Source organism: Hypomesus transpacificus, chromosome 22 (assembly GCF_021917145.1).
Source record: "Hypomesus transpacificus isolate Combined female chromosome 22, fHypTra1, whole genome shotgun sequence".
Taxonomy (NCBI): domain Eukaryota; kingdom Metazoa; phylum Chordata; class Actinopteri; order Osmeriformes; family Osmeridae; genus Hypomesus; species Hypomesus transpacificus.
Window position 1 is genome coordinate 8,700,573 of NC_061081.1, and position 13,462 is coordinate 8,714,034.

General features: G+C 40.8%; 5 protein-coding genes and 1 long non-coding RNA gene across 8 annotated transcripts; 5 read left to right on the forward strand and 1 right to left on the reverse strand.

Moving 5' to 3' along the window:
* Nucleotides 1-582: 582 nt before the first annotated feature.
* odam (odontogenic, ameloblast associated) lies at nucleotides 583-2,890 on the forward strand. 2 transcript variants are annotated; one of them, XM_047044987.1, is made up of 11 exons: nucleotides 583-630; nucleotides 730-793; nucleotides 907-942; nucleotides 1,045-1,104; nucleotides 1,299-1,538; nucleotides 1,694-1,750; nucleotides 2,013-2,153; nucleotides 2,302-2,334; nucleotides 2,424-2,507; nucleotides 2,637-2,699; nucleotides 2,799-2,890. In XM_047044987.1, the coding sequence occupies exons 2-10, from the start codon at nucleotides 734-736 to the stop codon at nucleotides 2,670-2,672; spliced, it is 747 nt and encodes a 248-aa protein (XP_046900943.1). In that variant the 5' UTR covers nucleotides 583-630; nucleotides 730-733; the 3' UTR covers nucleotides 2,673-2,699; nucleotides 2,799-2,890. The 2 variants fall into 2 exon arrangements, with proteins under 2 accessions (XP_046900943.1, XP_046900944.1); XM_047044988.1 differs by having other exon boundaries at nucleotides 1,697-1,750; nucleotides 2,799-2,889.
* A 76-nt stretch (nucleotides 2,891-2,966) lies between these two features.
* Nucleotides 2,967-6,155, reverse strand: LOC124484178 (basic salivary proline-rich protein 1-like). Of its 2 annotated transcripts, XM_047044986.1 has the most exons (18): nucleotides 6,114-6,155; nucleotides 5,965-6,029; nucleotides 5,758-5,847; nucleotides 5,501-5,635; nucleotides 5,290-5,415; nucleotides 4,862-5,005; nucleotides 4,697-4,771; nucleotides 4,565-4,594; nucleotides 4,431-4,451; nucleotides 4,313-4,339; nucleotides 4,195-4,221; nucleotides 4,034-4,060; nucleotides 3,866-3,895; nucleotides 3,754-3,780; nucleotides 3,623-3,658; nucleotides 3,485-3,520; nucleotides 3,326-3,335; nucleotides 2,967-3,239 (listed from the first exon to the last, which is right to left on the reverse strand). In XM_047044986.1, exons 2-18 carry the CDS (start codon nucleotides 6,016-6,018, stop codon nucleotides 3,235-3,237), a joined length of 900 nt encoding a protein of 299 aa, XP_046900942.1. In that variant the 5' UTR covers nucleotides 6,019-6,029; nucleotides 6,114-6,155; the 3' UTR covers nucleotides 2,967-3,234. The 2 variants fall into 2 exon arrangements, with proteins under 2 accessions (XP_046900942.1, XP_046900941.1); XM_047044985.1 differs by lacking the exon at nucleotides 6,114-6,155 and having other exon boundaries at nucleotides 5,965-6,107.
* Nucleotides 6,156-6,801: 646 nt separating this feature from the next.
* Nucleotides 6,802-7,965, forward strand: LOC124484631 (myrosinase-binding protein 2-like). Its single transcript, XM_047045622.1, has 4 exons — nucleotides 6,802-6,851; nucleotides 6,974-7,047; nucleotides 7,133-7,207; nucleotides 7,297-7,965. Exons 2-4 carry the CDS (start codon nucleotides 6,991-6,993, stop codon nucleotides 7,555-7,557), a joined length of 393 nt encoding a protein of 130 aa, XP_046901578.1. The 5' UTR covers nucleotides 6,802-6,851; nucleotides 6,974-6,990; the 3' UTR covers nucleotides 7,558-7,965.
* A 146-nt stretch (nucleotides 7,966-8,111) lies between these two features.
* On the forward strand, nucleotides 8,112-9,557 carry LOC124484477 (translation initiation factor IF-2-like). Its single transcript, XM_047045402.1, has 4 exons — nucleotides 8,112-8,180; nucleotides 8,271-8,338; nucleotides 8,454-8,501; nucleotides 8,698-9,557. Exons 2-4 carry the CDS (start codon nucleotides 8,285-8,287, stop codon nucleotides 8,926-8,928), a joined length of 333 nt encoding a protein of 110 aa, XP_046901358.1. The 5' UTR covers nucleotides 8,112-8,180; nucleotides 8,271-8,284; the 3' UTR covers nucleotides 8,929-9,557.
* Nucleotides 9,558-10,472: 915 nt separating this feature from the next.
* On the forward strand, nucleotides 10,473-11,176 carry LOC124484501. The gene is made up of 4 exons (XR_006957965.1): nucleotides 10,473-10,563; nucleotides 10,684-10,749; nucleotides 10,839-10,895; nucleotides 11,085-11,176. It is a non-coding gene; the product is annotated as an uncharacterized LOC124484501 (long non-coding RNA).
* A 618-nt stretch (nucleotides 11,177-11,794) lies between these two features.
* LOC124484229 (vegetative cell wall protein gp1-like) lies at nucleotides 11,795-13,383 on the forward strand. Its single transcript, XM_047045067.1, has 5 exons — nucleotides 11,795-12,024; nucleotides 12,343-12,465; nucleotides 12,578-12,634; nucleotides 12,781-12,825; nucleotides 12,922-13,383. The coding sequence occupies exons 2-5, from the start codon at nucleotides 12,463-12,465 to the stop codon at nucleotides 13,147-13,149; spliced, it is 333 nt and encodes a 110-aa protein (XP_046901023.1). The 5' UTR covers nucleotides 11,795-12,024; nucleotides 12,343-12,462; the 3' UTR covers nucleotides 13,150-13,383.
* The last annotated feature ends 79 nt before the right edge of the window (nucleotides 13,384-13,462 follow it).

The following is a 13,462-nucleotide window of genomic DNA, read 5'->3' on the forward strand; positions in this document are numbered from 1 at the left end:
ATTTTTGTACTGTAAAGGCTTTTGAGAGCCCCAATCTTAGATTGAAACGGACATTTAATCTGGCCATTTATCACCCTCCAGTGGTGTAATGAAGAAAGAGCATTTTGCTAAATGCTTCAGAAGGTATTTGGACAATAAAACTACAGATGTAGACTACTACTCGTTGTTACAGTTTTTAAATGATTTATTTGACAATATTAATATAATATGTAACATACATTTTCACCAACATTTACTATATTTTGCACATATTTACAAACCAAACACAACAATTTTAAATTACTGTCATTATTATGATCTCAAAAAACCTACAGCCAACAACAGCAAAACCGTATTTCTAATGTTAAACTTGTCGATCATTCATTGATCTTTCAACATTTTTTAAGACATGACACTCTATTAGACAATGTCCAGTCTTGAGATCAGGGATGACACCATGTCCATAATGACACAGTATTTCTGCACCGTGACTGTCTGAGTCTAATGTGGTTGTCTTTAAGTGGCCCTGCGTCATGGTGGCAGCATGAGTCTGGTTCACCATGGCTCAGTCTGTTGATGCAGGGAGAGTATAAAAGGACAGAGATGCAATGAAAGGAGGAAAGTGGAAAGACTGGAAAACACTTGAACAAGGTAAAGTGAACATTTCGAACATGACAAAGTTGATATTGACAAAAATGTTTAATGTTTTTGTATTGAAAGGCCTTGAAACAACTCTGCTTTCTACTTCAGGACCATGGAGTTTCAGTTGGCTGCTGTGTTGGTCTGCCTTTTTTCTTTTAGTTTTTCCCTTCCTGTAAGTGATTCCATAATATCTCTGCAAAGACACTTTGTCTGTTTACTTCACGTTGGAGAAAGGTAATTGTAAATGCTAAAGATAAATGTATGTAAACATTTTTGCTTTGAAAGGTGCAAATTGGAATCCTTGCAAGTAACAGTAATGAGGTACAGTACATATTCAGAATACAGATTTACTGCAAAAACAATTCTTCTGATTCCCACATCGATACTGGGTCAGTCGTGTTTCAAGCGTTTTCTGGTTTTCAGATTTTGCGGCTGAACGGGCTGACACTGACCAACCTGGGCTTCGGTCAAGCACAAGTACAAGTACTGAGAGGATTGTTTTTGTATTTCAATCTTAATGCAAAAAATGCTTGAAAATACACTAGATCAATAACAGTCAGTGTCACTGACACACTGCTACTTATCTGTTTGACATGAAGACTCACATGTTATGAATGCATTTGACTTTGGGTATCTCTCACCTGAAACTCCCCTGACCTTCACCCCCACTTCCCCAGGCCTCTCCCTTCCTGCCCCAGTACGTGCTCCAGCAGCAGGCAGAGTTGGCTCGCACCCCCCAGTTGGTGAACCTTAACCCCCAGCTGACAGGCCCCTTCGGGCCGATGGGTCCCCAGATGTTGTTCCCTGCCCAGGGGAACCAGCTTACTCCCCAAATATTCCCAAACGCCCAGCAGGAGCCGCAGCCCGGGACTCCCCAGGACCCAAACAGCCCCCACCAGACACACAACACACAACAGGTCTGCAACATCAAAGACTGTTCACTTTGAGGCTCAGGTGTTGAAGATAAGGTTGTGTTAGCTTTGCTACCTGCTAACCTTCAATATTAATGAAGTATCATGCCATTTCAAATATATGTTTCAGTTTAAGCTAATCTTTCTTTCCTTGTGTTCAGCAGATGGTTCCCCAGTACTACCCATCCTTCGCCTACCCTCAGCCACCCAGAGTTCAGGTAGGTAGAATCCTACTCTACCTCCATCTTCCTCAGGATCCCTGTTTGCTGGTGATGTAGCATCAGTTAGTTTCCTGAGATCCAGAGCGCGCTGCATACTACACTGACAGAACCAACACATTTTAAATAATGTAGTTATGAGCAAAAGCCCAATACTAACCATGTACAATTTTGGTAACTCTAACATATTTAGTATTCAGTCCATACTTAATGAATTTTCATTCTCCATTCAGATGGTAATCTAACTCTCAGCTCTCCACAGGGCTACCCCTACTACCAATATACACCCTATGGTTACCCTCAGATGAGGAACTCTCCATCGGTCATGCAACCAACCATCAACAACGGTCAGGGCCAGCAGAACCCGGAGAAGACCACCCAGAACCCACAGCTCCCCCTGCAGGTGAGGATGAAGTTTCATTGACTTGGGCATTTCCTGTCTCTGTAATTTTCCGTGCACCTCAATCTGTTGTACTCGGATCATGGACAGTTTAGAGCTAACCGAGGTAGTTTGTCATTCTGCTTGTCTTGTCTTTTTCTGATGACGACAGCAAGCAATCAAACCACCGGGGCAGGGAGAAATGGTGAGGATGCCATCATAAAACATTCTAACAGCTTCTAAATAGAGAGAGAGGTTTCTGGGACGATGTTGAGTTTGTGTTGTCGTCATTAGACATGGCCCAAGGACAGACCGACAGAGTCCTCCCCCCTGCCCCCTGATCACCGTGGAGACACAGCTGACCCCGGCATTGATGAGGTGTGACCCCTGACCCCTGACCTTGAACCCAAAACAATAAAATACTTTGCATAAAGTTGCACAGTGCTTAAAAGTTGCATAATTGTTCCAATGTAGTACCTTGATTGTTTGTACTGAATATGTTTCCAGGGCCGTCCTAACTTCCCCTTCATATTTGAGCCCTAGACCACGTGGGCATCAAGAGCCATCAAGGTAAACTTGTGCTGTAACATGTTTTTACCGAGGATCAATATATGATATCCTCAATCTAGGTTTGTCCTAACATCTTATTAATTTGTTTTTCATTTCCAGCATAATCTTTGCATCACTGTCATTGATGTAAATGATCAGGACAATTTTGAGCAACAGTATAATGCATTGTCAAATAAAACCACTCATGCGACTTGCATGCTTGTGTTAAACCTCTTGAATTTCAATAAATAGTATTAGTTTGCATGAATTCCATTTTAATGAAAGAAAGTTACAGTGTTTTACTTCATCATTACTTATATGAATGTACAATATGATATACAGGTAATATATGATGAAGTATAAAAAGATTGCTACACAAGAAAGATAGAAAAAGAGATCAAACCAAAAGCCTAAAGGCTTCAACTTGAGTTTGTGGTTTGCAAGTATGATAGTTAGATATATAATTTATTAGATAACAAATGAAATTGATGAACGGTGGTCTTCAGAACGATAGCCACATCTTCCATTCTGGGTTTCTGTTGGCTCATGTCTTATCTTAGCCTGTTGGGGAACCAGTCATTACAAGAGGTTATTAACATCACGCTGAGTTTAGTGTTCTTAGAATAAGAATATCAACCAACACTTACCAAATGGAAGCTTCAGACAAAGAGCCATGCAAAAGAAACAGATTTTTACCATGAAGTAAACGTGTCACCAAGTATATTTCATATTATTAATTATTATTAATCATTATTATTACAACAGGTTATGGCGTGTATTTTAAGAATTTGACTGAAGTTACTCACCAGTGTTGTTAATCCATATTCAAAAGAAATTTTACGCTTTAAAAGACCAAAAAAATGCGTTGATTACAGTTGAATTACTTACTGATTAATGAATCAATTCATTCATTCAAATGTATTCTGAAGTTTTCAATTCATTACCGTTGCAGTGGGATTGTAAATGAGCTTCAGATAGGGCTGAAACAAAATATGAAGACAAATTCTTAGTAATTCAACCAGCAATATATCCTAAAATCATGAAACAAATCATGACAAAAATTAGAATGACTTACTTGAAGATTATAGGAAGGATTTCCAAACTATCACCAGAGAAAAAATATAAACACCATTAATTATCCTCAAAAGAGAAATCTATTTCCCAGTTAGAGAAACTTATGATCATACCAATTGCCTCTGAGGTGCGTTGGGATCAACCTGTGAGACATATCAAAGACACATTATGGTTCCAATATTGGTTTGATTCCTTATGCTTCATTACTGTTATGTTATCTTTCATTGCCACTGATGAAGCCATACAAAGGGTCTGTTTACTGTAAGAAGACTGACTCATACCATTGGTGGAGGTGGTCTTGTCGTGTCCTGATAGGAAAAGACAAGATATGTTAGAAAAGTAAAGGAAAGTGTCTTTGCTCCACCTTTAACGTGGGTCCTTGCAACAGTCCCCAAGAGCCTCTATGATGCAGACATCTTTACTATATGCATCAAATGCTTACCAGTGGCAGCAGGAAAAGATTTTCCCCCTAAAAAAAAAGGAATTATTTACACGTCCATGAACTGTTTGGTTTTGAGATGAACAGACTAGTCATAACCAGGAGGCAATTCATCACTAACCTCTTTCAGGGGAAGGTCAGACACATTCTGTGAAAAAAAATGTTTGAGTTATTGATTAATTTAGCATACAGACAATTTACAGGAACAAACTCAAAGGAACTTAAAACGTTGCTCTTACCTGGAAAATCACATTATCCGCCTGATGAAACAAGAAACAAAAATTTGACTGTCAATCATACCTGACATAATTAAGATATCACATTTCAGTAAGCTGTGTTTGATGTTGGAAAAATGACAAATGTTGTACTTTACCTTCAGGAAAGGGAAGAACTCCCTATTGCCCTGAACAAAGAAAAACATAATAAAGAGACTTAAATCCACAGTCATTCCTCTTTAATGTTACAATGTACAGAACGTGACTGTGTGAGTGTCTGAGCAGCGTACCACAATCTCAGGCATCAGGGGCTTCCCTCCAATAAGGATGTTGCCAGCTCCAGGGTATGGAAGCATCGGTCCAGGCTGCCCACAAACACAATCCACGTTTCATTTATTTGACGTCTTTTCTATCAGTCTAGTGTGTAGTCGAGGAGCATTGTTGCTGTGTATTACCCTTCTGTTTCGGTCCCGTGTGTCTGGCTGTCGTGCTCCTCCCCTGGGTCCTCCAGGCTTCCCAGGTCGGCCTCGCTGCCCACGCTGGGGCTCCTGGCCAGGGTAGGCCCTTGCGCCCTCAGGCTTGTACCCCAAACCAGGTCCCTGCATACATTATGTATTTTTGCATGTTAACTAAATGAAGTTTGTGTGTTAGGAAAGGTTGTTTGCGTTGCTGTACAACAGAGGTGGAAGGCTGGGTGGTGATGCGAGGTCTCCCATAGTTCCCTGCTCCCACCATGGAACCCAATCATCTTTCTACATCCCAAACAAGATTTAAAGATAGTATATCTATTCCATATGGCCATCTCTACTGTACAGTTATAGATGTTAAAAGACTATCTAGACTACAATGACCTTAGGTTGGTCAGTGAGGAGTTGTCACCTACCAGTCTGTCCCCTCTTTCAGGGATTAAAGGGGGTCCTCCAGGCTGTGGGCTGCTGGGCGGCTGGGCGGCTCCATTCCCTGGTCCTGCTGTGGGCCTCTCTGGGAGCCAGGGGGGTATCTCTTTAGGCTACATGACATCAGGGACATCAGTTAGAATCGGCAATATGTTATTGCATATATTTTGTCATGGCCACAGAGAGGGAAATTCTTACCCATGTTGGATTGCCAGGTTTCCTCACATCCCACCATGGCCACAAAGGTCCTGCGCCCATTGGTTCTTGGCTTTCTTTCCCTCCACCCATTGGTTGACCCCAAAATTGTGGTAGAGCTCCTCCTCTGTCATTGGGCTGTACAGAACACTTGTTACAGTGACATTTATTTTAAATCAAGCATAATTGATGCGTGAATGGATGATAATAATTTCTGTCTAATGTTTTAAATTCTTAATTTACGATCATCTAAAACTTACCCTCTTCGGGGGCATGTTAGTGTTTTCAGGAGGCCCACCTAAGGGGGATAATGGAGGGCTTCCTTGCTGCCACTGCCTCCATGGATCAGGCTGAGGAAGATTGATATAATCACAAATGTTTTACATCATCAAGCATCTAAATGAATCCAAAAATTATTTTCCAAACTAATATTTTACAGTTTGGGAATATGTAGAATGTGTACTCACTCGTGCAGCTACTGCTGAGAATAATAAAGCCACAACAAAAAGTTTGGCCATCATTCCAGATTAACCTTTAAAACACACAATTAATATGTTTAAACACTCTAAATATATATATTTCTTCAAGAAATCAAGTGTCATTGTGCTACTTCTACCTGTGCCCTGACAATGTCTCTGTACTCTCGGTTGTGTGTGGGCACTTTTATTTGAAAGCAAGTGTTTTGAAATCCTCATTGTTTTGGAATACTCCTGTGGGATGTATGTGTGCAATGATGTCTACAATTTCACATAGTGTTTCCATATAATAGGATTATAAATGATCTTGAGCTCAGAATTCAATTGCTAGTCCAAACAAAGGGATTGGCTTTGCCACGAAAATATGTGACACAGGAAAGAAACATAAAAATGACATCTACAAAACGTACTTTTTGTACTCATAAGGTTTTTACATTTTCAAACAGGAAGGCATGTGGATGACTTTACACAATCTGTAATTTATCTCTAATCTGTATTTCATGTCTGAAAACATGTTTCAATACGTGACAGAGCTGGAATAACAGAATGAAGGAGACACACCAGAAATAGAAAATCATTGTTCTTAGCACTTGATTATCAGATTAAGCGGGTTTATGTTTCCAAAACAACCAGATTAACATGATTAGAATAAACTGCCCAGTCCGAAATCACAATTAAACTGACATCAATTTTAATCCTGGATTACCACTCCTCTAATATTTCAGCATATGGGGCTTTGTTTTCACAACCTTTTCATCTGGTGTGACATATGATGACATCGGTGAGGCTCTTTAAAAGAACCCACAAGATGGATCTCCATCCATTGTTTTCTCTCATTTCTAAACCTGAAAATCTGTCAAGATTTGTGAGATTTAAAGGTAATTTACCATATATGTACTTGCATTTGTATGTGTGTCTGTTTAGGATGTTCACAGTACTGATATAATATGGTCAACCTAAGATGTGGAGTATGGTTTAACTGTTTCTGTGTTCTCTATAGGATTTCCCCCCAGTACAATGATGAAGACTGCAGTCATTCTGTCATGTCTTCTGGGGCTGGCACTGACTCTGCCTGTGAGTTTGACAATGTCAAGAAGATTTTCTTTTACTTGTCAGTCTTTTGCATTTCGTGAGTTGACAGCGTTGTCTGTTTTTCCAGGCGGAGGTGAAGCACCAACGAATGGCTCGCTCTGACTCTGACTCTGATTCTCACTCTAACTCCAACTCTGATGAGGTTTGCTTGCCTTAATTAGGCACTATAGTTATGCTCAAGTGAACCCAACTCCTAATTATCAGAATTAAACTCTCTTTTTATTTATACAGGCTAGTTTCAATTTGCCGCCTCAGCTAACGAAAGAGCAGTTGCTTCAACTGATCCTTAGCTTCCTCACACCACCTGCCCCACCTGCCCCAGCCTCAACTCCTGCTCCAGCCCCAGCCTCAACTCCTGCCCCAGCCTCAACTCCTGCCCCAGCCCCAGCCTCAACTCCTGCCCCAGCCTCAACTCCTGCCCCAGCCTCAGCCTCAACTCCTGCCCCAGCCTCAACACCTGCCCTGTGGGTCAATAAGGAAGTGTTTGGTTGATTTGATTGTCTCAGTCCATGATCCTGATATGAATATGAATTGTGTATCATCATATTGAATTCATTGCAAAGTCAATTTGGGAACAGAATAAATTAAAATGCAGTAAATTCTAAATATTGAGTATTACTCAGTTTTCTCACTGAAAAGACTGATGCCATTTAAGAAAATCTTATGAGAAAGGAGAACAAATTCATGGAACAACTTAAAGCTAAAACTGTAAGCATGGAATGTTGTGCTTGAATACAGTCTGCTTAGTAGCCCATGTAAGAACACAAGTCTTTTCAAAATGCAAGATGTATGTATGAATCACTGACCCTTTCAAAATGGCTTGACTAGATCTACAGGTTTCTTAACATCTGATGAAACACAAGGCTTTGTGGGAGGACTGTAGATTTACAGGTTTTGGGAATAAACCATTCAAAACTCAATGTCATCACATAATTTTTTTTTTTACCTTGTTTTGGGGGGGGGGGGGGACAAATGACCATAACAGCTTTGAGAGCTGATTGGTTGATTGTGTATGGCAGCGGTCTTTATAAAGCCCACACTGGAGCTTCAGAAGTCACTACCACATTTTGCTTGCTCCGATACAATTACACATTTTTGCATCTACTCTTCAACAGGTATGTATATTATACATGAGGCGACATCAAGGGTACCAGTGTCAGTTTAGTGTCATTGTCAGGCTGTAATTTCTTTATTTTCTTTAAAAGGATTCAAGAGAGTCATGAAACTGTTGTTCCTGGTTGTGTGCTCCATTGGACTGTGTTCCTCCCTTCCGGTAAGCTCTGTGTTAAAACAGTTTATACGACAGACACAGGTTGTGTGATATGTGATATGCTTGCCCTGTTTAAATAATTGTATTTGTATAATTGTTGAATTGCTTCTTTTTTAAGGTATCCAAGGAGGTCCATGATAGAGAGGAACGCTCTTCAAGTGATGAGGTTATTGTTGATCAAGAATCCTCATCATTAATGTTACATGCACATACGATACAAGTCATATAAGCCTGCGCTTTACTACGCTCTCTCTCTCTCTCTCTCTCTCTCTCTCTCTCTCTCTCTCTCTCTCTCTCTCTCTCTCTCTCTCTCTCTCTCTCTCTCTCCTCTCTTTCTCCCTCTTTCTCTGTATGTGTTTCAGATGTATCGAGGTTTTAGAGGGTTCAATCCCTACCAGTTCCAGCCTCAGTTCCCATTCTACCCATACGCCCAGCCTCAGCCAACTCAGAACAACAACAATGCCCTCCTGACTCTCCTACCCTTCCTGCTGGCTAGTCTGGCCACTCCTGCAGCGGCCCCAGCTGCTGCCCCAGCTGCTGCCCCAGCCGCTGCCCCTGCTCCTGCTCCTGCTCCCGCTCCTGCTGGGAAGTAAGATGGACTTCACCAGAAGACTGTGCAGCAAAGTCGTTGACTTTTGAAAATCCCGGTTGTAAATTAATACTCTTGAATTAGTCTTCAATAAATCAAACAACGAAAACAAAATACTTTCTGGAGTTGTTTTGTTTTGCTGTGTTGTCAGTGCTTCTGAGAGTTATAGTCCCTGGCATTGCTTCAGATTTGTTTATCAGGTGTGTTCTGTTAAGCTGACCAGGTTAGCCTGTTTTCATTGACTACAATAGGTCAAAGTAGAACAAAGTTTCAAAAGTAAGGCTCTGCACAGAGGCCGAGGACATCATTGGCTATGGGCTTCCCATCCAATTGGACACCTACCACCTGCAATGCCAGAGAGAAAACCCACAAAATCACTGCAGCCAGTCCACAAACCGTTCCAATTAACGTATGACAGATGGTTCCTAAGCATCAGTGCTCGTACAAACACAGACAGCTTCTACCTTCAGACAATTAGGCTACTCTGCACTTGCCATTTAGACATGACATCCATAATGTGAATTATGTTTGCACCACCAACTGCATTACTAAATGTAGCTTCATCTCAACCATTTATGTGTCTACATAACACTGCCACTCTGTATTTGATTAATAAAATACTTCAACTTTTCATTGCTAGCTGTGTAGAAGTCTATATTGCTAATGGTTAAATTATTGTTTTCAGAACAACACTTGGTACAGGCACAGGAACAGGAAGTTGGGTCAATGTTAAATGATTTATCTGTGCTGGGCCTGTTGGTACCGCATTCATTGTGAAACTACTGTGGGTGTTTATGTGTGTGTTAGTTGTCAAAATTTACAAAATTGTAGGAACAAAATTGTAGGTACGTGAATATAGGTGGTGGGTATCACTAGTCTCTTACTTAGTTTGTGTGAATTGAAACCGTTAGTTGGAGCCGTGAGTGTGAATCCACAAGGTGAACTGACGACTTTAGCAGAATGTTAACTGGTAAATGCAGTGTAGTCATGTGCAAGCCTGGCTAGTTACTCACTTCTGCCCGAACACACAAAGAGAAACCAGTTTTCTACATCCCAGCCTCTGTCAAAATATAAGCGTATTTAAAAGCCTGATGAAAACTTGAGGAAGTGATTCATGCTGAGATTCCAACAATAAGAGCAGAGACGGTAGGATCTGCCTAAATATGGTCATGCACATCCCTAGTCCTCAATAGCTCACACTACCCCACCTCAGCAATCATAACATCTCTTAATGCTAATCTGTATAGATAGTATTTATAACATGTTTAAGGTAAATAATGAGGAAAGTCTTAGATGGGTGACCTGTCACATTGTGAAGAAATGATATCTAGTACACATATCCAAAACACTGTACCGTTCATGAAGACAAAACCCATATATGGCCCATGTTGTGGGATTATGGTATCCAAGATTAATGAGCATGCCTGTTTGGCAATGCCAATCTAGCATGCCCAACCCAGACAACAAACAGTACGACACCCTTGCTTACAACACATTCGGTAAGCTTAATTAACGAGAGCAGTGATTGGCTGAAAGGTTGTATATATTGTGCTGGGTGTTCTTTCCATCAGCTCATACACAAGAGACAACAAGAAGACTATTATTCAAGATACTCACAGAGACCCTGAGACACACCAAGGTAAAACAGAAGAGTGTTTAGGTTCAGGATTTCTGTTCCTGGTCATATTAAACACTTACATATGACTGTGGATTAAAGATGCTGATTATGATTGTTCATTTTTCTTATTTTGTGTTTTAGATGCAGACATTTCGAATGAAGCTCGCAGTTCTTCTTGGATGCTTGATGCTTCTCTCTTCAGCATTGGTAGAAGTCAGACAGTTGGCTGAGGCAAACGTACACATGTAATTGGGATTTGTACTTCTCTACAAATGACTAAAGCGTGTCTATTTTAGGCTGAACCTGACCATGTCATCGAGAAGCGTTCTTCATCTTCATCTTCAAGCAATGAAGTGAGTCTAACTCTAGTCTGAGTGCATAAAAACCAAGAACATCTGAATATCTTTATCAGAGTATCTTTATCAATATATGGTGCCATAGCATGAATCTCCAAAATTGTTGAAAGTGTTCATCTGAGATCACAGAAAACTGTAGCTGCATGTTGCTGACAGCATTTTCTTCTTGCCTTTTTTCCTTAACAGGACAGGAATGGCAACCCGAATTTCTTGCAGTTCTACAACTTCCTCTTGCTCCTCCAGAGACTTGGTCTGGCTCCTGCCCCTGCCCCTGCCCCTGCCCCTGCCCCTGCCCCTGCCCCTGCCCCTGCCCCTGCCCCTGCCCCTGCCCCTGCCCCAGCCCCTGCCCCAGCCCCTGCCCCTGCCCCAGCTCCTGCCCCAGCTCCAGGACGCTAGAGCATCAATCACAGACAGGAGCCAACAATGTCTTTTCTGACTGTAAATCTATGCAATAACCTGTCTGCTGGGATGATGTTGGTTTACACAATATGCAATAAAGACAATTGGAAATAGCACATATGGCTTCATGACGTCATTGTTTGATAGGACCTTCTTGGTGTGATGCATGCTGTGTGTGGGTAACAACAAGTAAAGAAAGTAGTGTGTGTGTGGTAGTGTGTGTTTATGTGTGTGGCAAGTAGTGTACGTGTCAGTAAGAGAAACAGAACACCATGTGAAAAGAATCAACTGTCGAGATTCACTATATGTGATGCCTTCAGTAAGTCAATAATCAGTAAAGTGATCCGAGTGGGGTAGAACCCACATCACCCCTCCTACAGTAGTAACAGCTGTTTGTTTACAGGACGTGTTAACAACGTTGGTTGCTGGTGGACACCCAAAGCGGTGTGGAAAATGATCCATTTCAACATGTCTTTAAGTCCTTCTGATGAGAACATGGGTGTAGTTGGTGCAGTAACAAACACAACACAGTTGTTTTGAAAGTTGTTCTCCTCGAAGCCCATTCTGAAGCAAGCAGGTGGCAAACCTAGAATAAGCTAGGTTACTTGGACTAAATGCATTGATCTTTAACTGCATATTTCTCTGAAATATTCAAAACATTTCCACATTCTTTTTGCAAGACCTTTGAGAAAAAGGCTGAATAATGAGCTGGCTATTTTTGCCACAGGTAAGGGTAAATCTAATAAGTTATAAATATTTGTATTTGATATGTTAAGGTGTATCTTATATGCACGCTTAATTCTTGTCATTCAGTGTGTACATGTAACTGAAAGATGTTTTTTTGAGGATGTGTGTGTTTGTGTGTCAGTGTGTGTGTGTGCCTGCATGCGTGCTTGTGCGTACATGTGTTTGTGTGGGAATGTGTGTGAATGAGTCTGTGCTTCTTTGTCTTTCTGTCTCAACATTTCAAACGTCTTTAACAATGAGTCATATTAGTGAGGAAATACTTGTTTTTTAATCCTAATTGGTTTATTAATTATTCAAGAGTTGGCTTGAGACATCTGAGAAAAAGAGAGTTGGAAGTTTAGATGTGAACACAGATGAGGAACTACCTGTTTAATCATACATGGAATTACCCTGAAGAACCTGCCAGATTCAAGTCCTCATGGTAAGTGAGCTCCCATTTATGAACTGTCCTTTTTATTAATCAACTATTAACAGAAAAAACTTGTTAGATTTTTGTGTATTAATAACATCTTTTTTTTTAAATCTTTTTTCAGTTCATCATGAACTTTGTTTATCTGTTCATTCTCATCTTTGGAATTTTTCCTGAAGCTGTAAGTGTAACATAATAACATTATTCATAAAGTATATAAATCAATAGTTAGTGAAAGCTTTACTTGAATACAAATTAAGGAGGCTGATGCATGTAAAATGTTAAACCAAATGACTTTAGTATAAATGTATCAATACTTTTTTGCAGAACTGTGGTCGTCACTATCATAGAAGCTACTCTGACAGCGATGAGGTAAGAAAACGTATTTAAAATATAACTTTACTGGTCTATCATCTATTTGCAATACTAATGTCAACATATTTTAAACATATCTGTCTTGTGTTGTAGAGACGTAACATCTACCCAATCCCAACATTTCGCTGGTATCGCCCGATACGCCCGATGCATCCCCGCTTCCCCTTCCCTCTGTGGCCTCTATATCCTCGGCTGCTGCCCCGACCGGCCCCAGCCCCGGCCCCAGCCCCGGCCCCAGCCCCGGCCCCGGCCCCAAGCCCAAGCCCAGGACCTGCTACCCCACCCCCTGGTACCACCGCCAAACGAGGAGACAATGGCTAGACCTTCTCAGTGGTACCTGCACATGTCTGTGGATCCTTTCCTTAAACATCTCTTTTAAATGTCTTCAGTAGAATGTCTTATCCTCTGTTAACAATGAACCAGGGCAGCAAAGCTCTTTTCAACATGTCCATTTATTTCCACATTAAATAGATCCATCTGCATTTTGACTGGCTTTTTATATGATTTGTGCTCTATTTCTGTTTTGTCAGAACATAAATTCCTTTTTTAATTGGATTAAGAATTGTGTTGCTTATTTTAATATTATTTCCGATTGTGTTTAGTCTTTATCTTATTTACACAATGTTGTTCTGGT

What these genes read in the sequence shown, in the direction of transcription:
- odam (XM_047044987.1), top strand. Translation starts at nt 734, where the DNA reads ATGGAGTTTCAGTTGGCTGCTGTGTTGGTCTGCCTTTTTTCTTTTAGT. An exon ending in TTGCAAGTAACAGTAATGAG is followed by an intron (nt 943 to 1,044) that starts GTACAGTACATA and finishes TCTGGTTTTCAG; the next exon opens with ATTTTGCGGCTGAACGGGCT. An exon ending in CTCAGCCACCCAGAGTTCAG is followed by an intron (nt 1,751 to 2,012) that starts GTAGGTAGAATC and finishes AGCTCTCCACAG; the next exon opens with GGCTACCCCTACTACCAATA.
- LOC124484178 (XM_047044986.1), bottom strand. Translation starts at nt 6,018, where the DNA reads ATGATGGCCAAACTTTTTGTTGTGGCTTTATTATTCTCAGCAGTAGCT. An exon ending in TCTCAGCAGTAGCTGCACGA is followed by an intron (nt 5,848 to 5,964) that starts GTGAGTACACAT and finishes AATCTTCCTCAG; the next exon opens with CCTGATCCATGGAGGCAGTG. An exon ending in CTAACATGCCCCCGAAGAGG is followed by an intron (nt 5,636 to 5,757) that starts GTAAGTTTTAGA and finishes TGTTCTGTACAG; the next exon opens with CCCAATGACAGAGGAGGAGC.
- LOC124484631 (XM_047045622.1), top strand. Translation starts at nt 6,991, where the DNA reads ATGATGAAGACTGCAGTCATTCTGTCATGTCTTCTGGGGCTGGCACTG. An exon ending in GGCTGGCACTGACTCTGCCT is followed by an intron (nt 7,048 to 7,132) that starts GTGAGTTTGACA and finishes CTGTTTTTCCAG; the next exon opens with GCGGAGGTGAAGCACCAACG. An exon ending in CTAACTCCAACTCTGATGAG is followed by an intron (nt 7,208 to 7,296) that starts GTTTGCTTGCCT and finishes TTATTTATACAG; the next exon opens with GCTAGTTTCAATTTGCCGCC.
- LOC124484477 (XM_047045402.1), top strand. Translation starts at nt 8,285, where the DNA reads ATGAAACTGTTGTTCCTGGTTGTGTGCTCCATTGGACTGTGTTCCTCC. An exon ending in GACTGTGTTCCTCCCTTCCG is followed by an intron (nt 8,339 to 8,453) that starts GTAAGCTCTGTG and finishes TTCTTTTTTAAG; the next exon opens with GTATCCAAGGAGGTCCATGA. An exon ending in AACGCTCTTCAAGTGATGAG is followed by an intron (nt 8,502 to 8,697) that starts GTTATTGTTGAT and finishes TATGTGTTTCAG; the next exon opens with ATGTATCGAGGTTTTAGAGG.
- LOC124484229 (XM_047045067.1), top strand. An exon ending in TTGGAATTTTTCCTGAAGCT is followed by an intron (nt 12,635 to 12,780) that starts GTAAGTGTAACA and finishes ACTTTTTTGCAG; the next exon opens with AACTGTGGTCGTCACTATCA. An exon ending in GCTACTCTGACAGCGATGAG is followed by an intron (nt 12,826 to 12,921) that starts GTAAGAAAACGT and finishes CTTGTGTTGTAG; the next exon opens with AGACGTAACATCTACCCAAT.